The sequence below is a fragment of the Colius striatus genome, chromosome 3 (genome assembly GCF_028858725.1).
Source record: "Colius striatus isolate bColStr4 chromosome 3, bColStr4.1.hap1, whole genome shotgun sequence".
NCBI lineage: Eukaryota > Metazoa > Chordata > Aves > Coliiformes > Coliidae > Colius > Colius striatus.
The window spans coordinates 84,515,150-84,528,201 of record NC_084761.1 but is presented as its reverse complement, the minus strand read 5'-3'; the positions used below and the strand labels follow the sequence as shown (position 1 = coordinate 84,528,201).

Sequence of the window (13,052 nt, the reverse complement as noted above, 5' to 3'; positions counted from 1 at the left end):
TTAATAACCTTATTTTACATAAGGCCATCTATCTAATCATCAATTTATAATTCACATGCTCACATTAGCCAGTGTGCTCCATGGAAATATATCCCAGTGCTCAGTGAACATAAAGAATGAATTAGAACTATATAGCTGAATATATGCTCCTTGTAGTATATAAATATACCACATTATATTTTTATAATGTATCTTGTCTTAATAATCTGGTTGAAAGCACAGATTTCCTAAACTGCTATCTTGATCTCAGATACATAGAGATGAATGTTAGACACACTATTGACAAGACTTTTAAGATTCGCTGAGTTTTACCTGATACTAAAATAAAGAAATTCTACAGGAAGCTTAGCAAATACATCCTAAACACTCTAGATCAATAAAGGCAACCTTTCAAAGAATAAAATGCTTCTTTGTTTTGACAGTGCATATAAGATGCATTCATTCTTTTTAAAGCTTAGAACACAAGTGACTGCAAACAATGCAGGAAAGCATCTGGAGCGGACAAACTGGTGAATCTGCAGTCTGAAATCAACATGCATCCTCAGTGAGTAAACAAACTTGACATGTTCAAAAGCTCATCATACTGCAGTATTCTACCCCTTAGTTGAATGTATCTACTGGAAATTTACCGTGTCATTCAAGACAGTTATTTGGGAAAAAAAAAAAAAACCCTCAAACTCAACAATTTTCAGATCCTAATTTTGTGTTCAAATGCTTTAAGGACTTCATTTTTTTTTCCTAAGATGCACAGCATACCAGGCTTAGTATCCACATAACCGTAGGAAATTAACTTCCTGCATTAAAGTTTCTCAGGTAAATGGTCTAACAGTGATTGTTCAACCTAAAAATCTACCATTAAGAATTAATTACTTTGTTTCTTTAACAATAGAAAAAAGAAACTGGGGAAAAAAGGTTGGAATGTTCATTTAAAGAAAGAAGGTTCTTCACTAAGACCTCACTGATTACTGAAATTCATGCTGATCACTTCCAGCGCAAAACGATTATTTTCCCTTTGATTTCAGTCAGTTTTGTGCTCAGCTTGATTTTGGGGCAGAAAGAGGACATCAGGATCATTCTGACAGAAGGAAGAACTCCAGAAAATTTGCCTAGCAAACATTTAATTAACAACTCTGAAAATAGCACATGAGGTTTTCTGCAAAGAGTCTGAAATCTTCTAATTTTTCATAGATTTAGGATGAGCACATAAACTGGAAAATGACAACAAAACAAAAAGAAACCATGTATAAAAACATGGTTCTTAGAAACAAGAATGACATTCCAATACAAATAACTAAAGAATTCCTTAGAACAATGCATAATATAACAAAACGGGAAAGCATCAGCACTTCTTTACTCTCTAGGAAAAGCACACAAGTGTGAAGTTAAAATAAGTGAGGCAACACAGTGCAGGTATCGAGACTGTTGCTGATATGAACTGAAGCCACTGTGCTGATTCAGCACTAATCCTGAAAAAGCATTACTTGGTACATTGGTTAGCCTTACAGTGCTGCACAGTCAAGACTGAACTAAAAAACATAAACCTGACCACTTTTTACGCTGACAACTTTTAAAACCCTTTTAACAGAAGAATCTTGTTTACTGGACTGCACCCACAGCCTTCCTACAAGTATTCAACTATGGCTCTCAAGAATCTCTATCAGCAGACACTGACAGATACACTGTTTAGCAGTAAAAGCTCCCCAATGGCTGCATCCAGACTATACAAGACATTGTATCAATAAATATACTGAAACTGATTTGCATTTGAAAAAAATATTTTGAAAAAACTGCATGAAGAAAATGTCAACAGTTGAACTCTACAGTTGAAGTCATATTGTTCAAAATTAATCAAAGGATTTACTATTTCTATTAAACCACGTTATTTTACCATGTAAAATATTTGCTTTTTTTCCCTGCAAAACTGCATCAGTTAGAAGCACAACTGGAAAAAAATACAGCTTTTATGTAAAAAAAAAAAACACAAACAAGAAAAGTATTTTAAAAGCTAAAATGCATTTCTAATGTGGTCTAATGTAAACCTGTAGAATTCTAGAAAACAGTAATTTTAACTTCTGAAATCTTTGTTTAAAGAAGAAAAAAAAATTGAAATACTGAACCACAGTTGCTCACCAATTTTCCTGTGGAATACAAGAAATTGAGGCTTTTTTCCCTGCTGATTTCCACATCATTTCTGTGCAGCAGTATGAATTAACTTTTCTAGTAAACATATCAGTTCTGCAAGCCCAGAACTAATCAAGAAATTAGAAAAATTTGCTTACTTAAGTAAGGCTTTCCATTCTGATAATTGGAAATTTTACCTCCCTCCCTCTTCTCTTCCTTCCCTCTCACTCCCTGCCACCAGTTCATCTTACCTATAAAACACAGAAACCGATACAGACCTACACACATATACAGGCATGGGAAAATCTGGAATGACAATCTCCAGAAAAATGCTTCTTCCTGAATATAAATATATTCCATTAATATTTCTGTTTTGTTAATGATAAACGAGGAAAATAGATGTACAGACTTTGTGGCTGTTTTGGTGCTATATGCATCTACATTCTGATTTTATTACAAAGTAAAGTAGAAGAAAGTAAAACATGAATGAATCAATAGTTGATAATTTTCCAGATTTTTTTTATTCAACAAGAATCCTAGTAATCTTAGTAATGTCCTAATAGCTTCTGTATGCATAACAGCTGGAAAAAAAATTGGAAAATACAAGTTCTCAGCATGCACACTGAATGATTTGTGTACACATTCCACTTGCAAGTACTACTGTTAAGTATTATGCACACTGATATTTTTAGAGGCATGAGCAGGACAATAAAAAAATTATTCCGTTGATTTTATGGAGAAATAAGCACTGAAATTTGGTACTTTATCACTCATCAGATACTAAAAAAGTACAGCAAAATGGCCAAACCAAAATAGTGAATGCAAGAACAGTCTGAAAAGATTATTCTGTTTCACTTAAGAAAATATATAAACATAATCACGAAATTATTAGCAATATAATTTTAACAAAATAAGTTCAAGACTGAGGTTTTTTATAACTTTTTTATAACTTCAGGTTATAGTTAAAATTATTAATTTCCTCCTGACTCTCCATGAGGAAAAAAGACAGAACTACAGAACTTGCATCAGCTTTATCAAATCTCACTACAACTTTAAATAAATGCACAGACTTTTTCCTAACTTCTGATTTCTGAAGCCAGAAGGAAATGCATTTAATTAAATATTTTCACACTTAAAAAATGAGCAAACACAAATACTTATGCCAGCAACTATTCTTTTTTATTTTTTTTTTCTCTATTTTCCATGCAGTGTGCTGCAACTGGCATCTAAATAGTTTCTTTGCCATCATGAAGTGAAACATCTTGAATGCTCAAACTGTACTTTTACGAGTGCCAAGGGACCCTAAATTTTAGTGGTCTATTAAATGCCAGCAATTTCATGCTGCCTTGCATAAAACAGCATTCACGTATTAGAGCACTGCAATTCCATAGATGCATTATGCTTCTCTCACACAACTCAAATACTTGTGTATTTCATTCTTAAAAAGAAAAGAAAATATTTATTTAATTCAAAACACACATACTGTCCCAGTATATTGAAAATTCCATTTCTTTGTTATATGTTATCTTATCCACCAGGATGGTGAGAATGCTCAAGTAGATACAGTAAAAATTATGAATATAGATACATTTCTTCTATTTTAATGCTCTACTTAAAGATATAAGCTGTAAATGCATAGCCCTTTGTCAGCCGTCAAGAATACAATACAATTTTCTGATTAACCCAATTTACTCTGCCACAAAAAGCACAGTATTAAGCTCATTTAGCATTTTTTGAAGAATCTGTTTCTACACAAGTCTTACTGTTGCCCAGCCTTTCAGTCTTAAGTTTTTACTCTCTTACCTGGCAATATTATCCTTTTCAAGAAGAAGTCCAGTCCTATGGTTTGTTTGTACTGTTTTCCAAATGTTTCTTGGGCAAAACGTGTGGCTAACGACGTCTAAAACAGAACAATATCAAATTAAGTTGACATTTTAAACAGAAAAAAAACTTGATGGTAAACCAGAAGTCTGAAATACAGTTAAGCACATCTTAAAGCAATGCATGCTGACAGTGTTCACTGATTTGGACTGACAAGCATTCCAGACAACTTCAACATAATAGGAGCATGTGGTAAAGATCCCTAATTTGTGCAGAAAAAAAAAAATTAAAGGTGTGTATTTCCTTTATATTTCACAAATACCATGATATTCGTACTAGAAAATATTACACAGATTTCAATGAAGTATCATTGGTACGCTCTGACTCAGATCTGAGTGACACCAGTTATACTTGATAAGAATTTTTTAAAGCGTTCGTGTCCAAAACAGTGGTCTTTCCCTGGTGCAGAACACCGTGATCTCTGACCAGCTTTCTGAGAGGGAGCAGGATTCTGCACAGTGTAGAGTCCCACAGGGGTTCCCAAGCAGGATTCCTGACACTGTATATCAAACTTTCAGAATCAGTGATTACATAAAGTCAAAGACAAGAAGAGTACTTCCTCACATCTAGAAAAAACTAAACTCATGTTAAGAATGCACATCTGCAAAACCATTCCTTTAAGCAGAATTTGGGAAACTTATTTCTTCTATTTCTATTTTGTAGATTTATAAAAGTAGACCAACACACTGTTGACCTAATAATTGTCTTTCACTATGTAGTGCTACAATGACACACAACTAACCTACATAAAGGAATGAAGCAAGGCATTTATATTCATTCATTAGCAGTTTAAGTTCTCTATGCAAGGCAAACAAACAAAAAAAGGTAAAAAAGAGGTACAACGATAAAGAATACAAGAATTTGTTATTATGGGAAAAAATACTACATTAAAAATGAATGTCACCTAGATAAGTACATCCTACATCAAATTAGTGGCAGACACTTACAAATCTCTTGTTGACATAACATCATAAAATAAAAAAACAAAGTAACTGCAGAAAAAAATACCTAAATATGCACTTACATATATAGCAGAAAAAAGCCTTATAGCTTCACAAAATCCTTACACTGTCCAAGAAAACCCAAAATGAGCAAGGAGGAAATTTTTTTTGACAGCTTTCCATTCATCAGGACCCAAAGAGATGAGTCACATCAATCAATATTACAAATTGCTGTTAGAGCACATTCAGTTAAAAACACAAAAGCAAAATAATGGCAGTAGTTCTGAAAAATGAGAACAGACAAGTTACATTAATAAAACCATTATAACACAGATCTAAATTATCTAAATTATGTCAAATGTACACAGGACAAGGTAACTTACTCTTATTTGTGTGCAAAGACAATCACCAGAGCTCCAACATTAAAGCTCTAGTATGAACAGGTAAACATTTATTCAACTATTAAATTACCTGTAAAGTAAATAACACAAGATCACTGTTTTTTTGTTTCTATATCACATTTATATTCCTAACACTGTCATCTGTCTAACACTTATCACTAAATGATATTTTGATATCAGGAGATATGTTTAGGAAGCAATCCAAAAAATCAATTAAGGACTAGGGCAACATTTCACTAAAGCCCCAAGAGGATTTTTAAAATAAATAAATAAATGGGGAACAAAGTAAGTAAACTCAAAATAGCATGAGTAGGCTTATATATTTATATCACCACAGAAAGGATGAAAAGCACAGAGGATGAATCGTGAGAAGATTCTTCTGCCTACAGCTATGTGAGAGTAATACTAACAACATGCACAAAATAAAAATCAATATAGATTTAGACTGTAGTACTGAAAAAGCCAGCAGAACTGATTTTTTTAATCACAATAGTCAGCATGTTAAGATTACAAAGATGTTAATTTCTCATGATTAAAAGAAATATATAAGAGTAAGAACATTGCAGGAATATACCACAGTCACCATCTTGAAATTTTCCTTTTCAGAAAAGTAACCACTACCCAGATTACAGACTAAAATATCATCTGACTACATATTAATATTCTATATTCTCCAACATACTAATTCAGATCCCTATTAAATAAGCAGCCACTCTTTTCTTGTTTTAAGGCTCAGTAAATATTAGCTTTATCACTCTGTAACACTCAATATTCCCTAAGGGCTTCTAGGAGTGTTAGTAAAAATAAACAACATACATTCAATTAACAGCCAACCAATAAGAGCAGCAAGTAAACAACAGCATGGCAAAGTTCTCAAACAGTTTTCCTCTACTGTGCTCTAGACTGCAAAGGAATTTATAGCAGAAAATCATTGACTAACTCCTTTTAAATTTTTTTTCTAATAAACGTTAAAGCTCAAGGAAGGTGTTGGCTTGAGAGACTAGTCCTCTATTTATTCACGAAACAAGTATTTATCCACAAAATACTAAAAGAAACAGTTCAAATTTCTCCCTAACACTGAAAAAAAATTAAGCCAATGCATATTCAAGTATCTCTACAGTGCAAATACTCCCTTCAATTCTAAAATTGTTCTCCACCATGCTTGCCATAAAAAATTCTGTATGATAGTTTTGTCTGTAAGCAAACATTGAGTATAATCTATATAAAAAAAAAGCCAAATTAAATAATAGTCCAGTAGAACTGTAGCTGTAAAAATAAAGTTATTGGTGAACTTTCTTAAAAAAGATTATGCTCCATTCATAAAATTTCAACCATTCACGTAGAGATTAGAGGATAGTACGATATCAAAAAGGCCTTGGTTCCTTCACCTCTCTATTACGACAAACTTTCATAGCAGACTTTCCATTAGACCTAGTTTGGCAGGTTCACACATGTGTCTTAGATACTTTAAAGCAAATGTTTATATGTTGTTTCGAATAGCAATATACTATTGAAAGTTGCTGTCACAAACTCCCTCCTTCCAGACAAAAAACAAGGCTTTGGGTTCTAACATACATCAATCAAGACAAGAATAAAAAACAACACATAAAAATTAGACTAAGTGCTAATTATTCTAAGTGCAAAATACAATAGGATATTTGGGAAGCTCCTTGAAAACAAAGATGCAATTAAACCTCACAGGCGAGGCAAGACAATTTCTTGCTTCTTTTTTTCAACATCAACAACTCAGTTTAAATTGCTGACATGCTCTTCCTAAACACCTACATACTGAGTAAATAGGTAAAAAAAACAACCCAAGCAAAATATATGAAATAAACTCAAAAAACAATACATTGAAAGTCAAACAGAACAAGCAATGATAGCCAGCTCTAATTGACACTGACTACTCACTAGGACAATATGGAAAGCTGTAGAGAAAACCCTGACAATGACAACTCTTTGAGTAAAATCCTACAGAAGAAAGCTTTCAGAAAGCGATGCCAAAATGTAGTATCACAGTTGTAAGAAAACCTAAAATCAAAATTCAGTGGGATGCAGGCACGTAGTTCTGAAGCCATGAATTTCCATTCACATACCAACTTTTCCAGCAATTGAGAATCCTCTTGGGAAAAAGCAACATGTATCTATCCCTTCCCCCACTCCCTTCTAAAATGACAATGTCGTTCTCCAAGTCCAGCAACATTCACTCCCTCAGTCATGCCCTATCCCTACTGGCAAGAATCTTAAGACAGACAAAATGAAAAGGAACTCTAAACTATTTAAATAATCAAATGCTTTAACAAGTGTAAAAACACTAACTGTCAAACACGGAGAATTTCTCACTGAGAACAGTCTAACTTGAGGGACAGGAGAGATATTATGTAAACAAATGAAGTAGCTCTGTCATCTTAAGCTGATGTCTTTCCACCCCACTCCCAACCACTGACGTAACCTTGCTCACTCAAAAAGAGAAAATCATACAGACTTTTTGACATTGGACATGGATCTATAAATCTAGGCCAATCTGTGTAGGGCACTTGATGCAATTTTCCATTTCCAAGACTGAATAGTGACAACAATGTCTTTGTCAATGTTGATGAACTTTTTGAGCCTATGTGTAACAAGAAGATCCAGAATTGGCACAGTACTTAATCTGCTAAAATCCTAAAGCAAGCACAACACCACTGTGTATTCCAGTTCACATTTTACCTCCTGCAAATTCCCCAATCAGGTTGAACACTCACTCTTTCATCATCTGTTGTTAAGAGGAGAAGTAAATAAGCAGGATGTTTCTGCTACCAAGCTTTACTTCCAATTTCAATAGGTGACAGAAAGACAGAATCCTGGTTGCTTTGTAGCTCCTGTACATCTATTTTTCAGGACCTCCCTTCCCATGAATAGCTCCAAGATTTGCTTCCAGAGGCCCAAAAACTTTTTCAGCAGTAGCAAATCAGAGTAGTTCTGACTCCAATCAGCATCATTATATACTTCAATATTAATCCAATTTGTGAACAGTCAGAGTAGAAATATCTGGATCCCAACATCACTCTTTTCAACCCATACTAGTACTGCTTGTTTACTTTAATGGAAAGTAAATGGAAAGTACCTAGGAAGAATGGGTCCATTTAAAATCTAGATGCACAAGGGTGCTGTGTGTACATACATTCCTTCCTGCAATCAAACCCAAGCAGACACTGCTATTAATAATTGCTGTTTATTTTCATCTCACATTGTCCCTGCATCCAGTTTCTCTTCAGGTTGTTTTCCCAGTTTGTCTAGTTCATGACAATAATTCTCTATTTCTATCTCCTTACTAACCAATCTTACCTTCCATGATCTTTCAACAGTTTACCATTTCCTTACCAACCCTATTTTACCCTGATACTTTTTCAGATTCCATTCTGTCTCCTTTCTACTCTCATTCCTTCTTCCCTTTTTATTCTTCTTGTTTTAGCATTTTCTCCAGCAGTGCTTAATCCTACCCTTAAAATGCTAAGTATCCAATCATTCATTCAACCACCACAAGAAAAAAAAAAAAATTAAGTCCAACATCCCTCCCTTGCCTCATGGAAGGAGTAATTCCTAGGAGTGGAAACACAAACATCACCCTTAGCTTGAACTGACACTGATTTGTTTTTAAACTGCTACCAACCCTCACACAGAACCTAAATCATATCACTTCCGAACAACAGTTAAGGAAAAAGAAAGCAAGTTTATACCTCCAGACAGCTGACTCAAAAAGCCATATTTTTTTCCCCCTGGAGAAGTGAAGACCAGACAGCCACAGATGGCCAAGTGGGAGAAAATAATTCTTCTTCATTTTTGTATTGGCAGGAGGGTTAGCAATGGAAGGAAGTCAAATGTGAACATCTCACACTAAACATGAGATGCAATATTTCAAAATATATTCCATTATTTCCTACGCTCCTCCTGTCCAAGGATCCTAGTGATGGAGGAAGAGAAAAAACAATGTCTTACACAGTAAATGAGAAGCTAAGAATGCATGTGTGTAAAGACCAGCTGTGAACCAGATGTGAGCTGAGATTTAGAGTTGAAAATATAGAAATATACACATTTCAACTAGGAAGTGGAATAAGGAACCAACAAAGGAAAGGAACCTCAACAATTTAGTCTTCTGAGGTGCTTGAAATAGCACTAGGTACACTTCATCCTTCCATTCCATGATTCAATCATTTCTTTATTTTTACAAGATCTTACAAGAAATCTATTATTGCAAGTGCTTGCTGCTAAGCCATCAAGATGACTGGAAGAAGCCTCTATTACAGCATCATCTAGGGGGGACAAGAGGAAGAGCAACCCATCATAGCATAGCTCCTGCTCACACAAAATAAACTGTACTTGAAGTCCAGGATTCCTAGAGCCAGCAGGAGGTTCAGTGAGTGGCAGCTCCCGTGTGAGAGGTAGAAACCATCAGGAATATATATCAAAACTCAAGAACACTTGAAAATCCATGTTTGGCAACAGGTTTTGCCACAAGGTGCTGAACAGCAGTTGTGAAAGGATTCTTCGGAAAACTCCTAGGGAATGCTACTAGTGAAACAGCACTTCAGTTGTCAATCCTGTACATTTATTATGCTCTCATCACATAGTCCCATGGAATTGCCCATCTACTGACTCAGACGTTTAGAATGGTTGGAGAAAAAAAAAAAAAAAAACACAAAAACATTTTGTTTCTTCATAGAGCTCTGTATTAGTGAGTAAAACCACGCATATAGTTTCGCTAGCTTATTTCTAGCTATATCAGGCAGTTCATTTAAACCATCTCTAGGAATATTTCTACTTTTCATATGAGAAGACTTGCTGCCTCCCCACATCGTCAACATTTAACAACAGAGGAAAAACTGCAACCTTCAAAAACACAAAAAAATTACTATTTTCAGGAATATCTCACAAAAGGATTGAGGCTACTTATGACAATAGCTATGTTCACAAGTGTACAGTAAACATCAGCAACTATGTTAATGGGTAAGAAAGTAGCCTCTCTTTTGCCCTCTACGGTCACTCTTTGTCAAAATTTCTCTTTTAAAAAGACAAGTACAACTTGTTTATAAACAAATTCCCAGAAATAGTATGTAGATTATACATAGGGGAAACAAACAAACAAAAAAGTAGACGTCACAAACATTAAATTGTCCCAGAATTGTCTTTCCAAACTCTGAAACAATAACTCTAAGAGATGCAAACTGTTCTGTCCGCCCCAGGAGGTCATTAGCTCTGAAGCAGAAACGAAGAGAGCCTAGAAACCCATCTAAGCACACTACCCTGCCCGTCTACTCGGCAGGACCTGCGAATCGCGGTGCCCGGCCCCTACCCCGAGCTCTCCCAGGCACTGCCCGCCCGCCAGCGCAGCCCGAGCCACCCCTGCGCCCCCCGCCACCCCAGCGCGGTCCGCAGCGCCAACGGAGGGATAACCGGCAGCTCCGTACACCGCAGTCGTTACGTTATTAGCTGCTCCTTTTATTAAGGCTCAAGGAAATTGGATTAAAGTCGTGTGTTTGTTCACCCAGCCTCTTCTTCGGGGGCCACGAAATCCCGTTGGAGGGCTTGGTTGCCGGGCTGGCCGCGGGGACGGGGCGGCTTCGGAGCTCAGCTCCCCGGAAAAAATCCGGCTCTGCCCGCAGGCCGCCGTCCGCGACGCCCCCGCCCCACACACGCCGGGGACACCACGGAAAGGGAGAAGTGCACGGCCGGGAGCAGTCAGCCGGCGTCACACCGACGGGTATCGCGACAGCGGCAGCGCCATAGATCGGAAGCCGCCGCGGACTGCTCGCTCCTGAGCGAGAGGGCCAGGGACGGGGCTTGGGGTAACGCGGCTACAGAGAGGAGCGGGGCGGGCGCTGCCGGCAGCGGCCGGCACTGACCTTGCCAGTGGTGCCGTCCCCCAGCACTACTAGCTTGAGCTGGCGGTCCGGACTCTCCTCCTCCTCCGAGTCCGACATGGCCCCTGCGCTCCCAGCAGTGGAGGAGAAGAGACGAGGGGCAGCCGGGAGGGACGGGGCACCGGAACGAGGAGAGGAAGGGGGAAAGGAGCGAACGCCGCGCTCACGGAGGCGACAGCGGTACAAGGGCCGGCGCCGCCATCTTCCCTCAGCGCGCCCACCGTCGCTATGGCCCGTACGGGACGAAACCAACGAGAGAGAGGAGGAAAGGGGGAGAAAGGAACTCGCAGGCGGGCGCCACAGGCACAATTTGTACAGCCGCGGGACGCGCAAGCAGAAGACACCCGCGACGCCTACACTTCTCTCCCCCCCGCCAGCGGCCGCGCGAATGGTTCAGCCCGACTCCGCGCTGGGCGCCGCGGTGGTTAAGCCCCGACGTGACGCCGCGCGCGGTTACTAGGGAACGCGGGGCCAGAGGTCGCGGGGGCGGGGCAGCGCTCGAGGCCGCGCGCCGTCGTGGCCGCGATGGCCGGAGCCCGCCGGGGACGGGCGGCCTCGGCAGCAGCCGAGGCGCTCGCTCCGGGACAACGGGAACGGGGTGATGCCCAGGGAGGTTTGCCGTGAGGGCAGGAAGCCGGGCGCCTGCCGTTCGCCCTGGCAGAGGTGACCTCCGTCAGCCAAGGGGATGCGTTTCTGTTTCAGCCACGTGCACTCCCGTCGCCGCGTCCCTTTCCCATTGGGGCTTCCACACGGCAGCAAGATATTTGTTAAGAAGTATGCTGATGTAGAAGGCGAGTAGGAAGGCAAGCACTGCACTGAGTCCTGCCGAATTGCCTGCAGCACAGCTCGGGCGTGCTTGGCACCTCCTTGCCCAGCGTTCTCCTGAACCCACCAGACAGGGACACCACTGTTTTCTTCGGTCACCTACTCAGAACTTTCCTAGCCATATAGGTGAGAAGTAAAAAAACCTGTTGGCGTAGCCCGTACTGAACTTTAAACCACTGTTTCATTATGCACACTGTCCATGGAGAGCGGTTTGCAAGGCCCTTCACAGCAGCCTTCCATGTGTTTGAAAATTGTGAGCATGCCTTCAGTCTGCCTCCTTTCCTGTAGACTAAACATCTCTTCTTCCTTCAGTCTTTCCCTGGTTTGTCTTTTGAAGACTTCTGATTATTCTCATTGCTTTCCTTTGGCCTCTCTCCACTTTCGTGAAGCAGTGTGCCAAAAACTGGATACAGTACTTCGGTTGAAGCCTTATGAGTACTGAGTCGAGTGGAAGTATTACTTCATGTGTCTTACATACGAGACTCCTGTTTATATATCCCAGTATGATATTTGCTTTCTTCACAGTATGACATTGCTGACTCATACTGTTTCTGATTTACTAAAAAACCTTTGAATCTCCTCCTGTTATTACAATTTTGTACACTTTGAGGTTTTATTCTTGTTTACCTGTAATGATTTCTGTTTGTCTCTATTGAATTTTATCACATATTTCATGCTACTTGCACAATTTCTCAATATAATTGTATTTATAATCTTGCCCTCCAGACTGTGTTCTATCACTTCCAACATGATTATATCTGCAACTTTAAGAGTAATACTCTCTAATTTAAGAATAGTTGAGAATTATATTTAAGAATTCTATTATATACTTAATTCTATTTAAGAATAATATTCTCTATTGCAAAGTCATTCATAAAGATACCTGCAAACACCTGTTCAACATATCTTTCCAGTACTACAAGTGATGACAATTCTTCGGTCACAGTTTACACAACAATTTGGACAAAAGAGACAGCTAAAAC

General features: G+C 38.6%; 1 protein-coding gene across 1 annotated transcript in view; it reads right to left on the bottom strand.

The window, feature by feature from the left end:
* RAB28 (RAB28, member RAS oncogene family) overlaps positions 1-11,633 on the bottom strand; it is a 66,996-nt gene extending 55,363 nt beyond the window's left edge. The window contains exons 1-2 of the mRNA XM_061993342.1: positions 11,227-11,633; positions 3,925-4,021 (exon numbers count right to left, since the gene is read on the bottom strand). Coding sequence (XP_061849326.1) covers positions 3,925-4,021; positions 11,227-11,304 — 175 coding nt within the window. The 5' untranslated portion in view covers positions 11,305-11,633. The remainder of the gene's footprint in view (positions 1-3,924; positions 4,022-11,226) is intronic.
* Between the last annotated feature and the right edge of the window lie 1,419 nt (positions 11,634-13,052).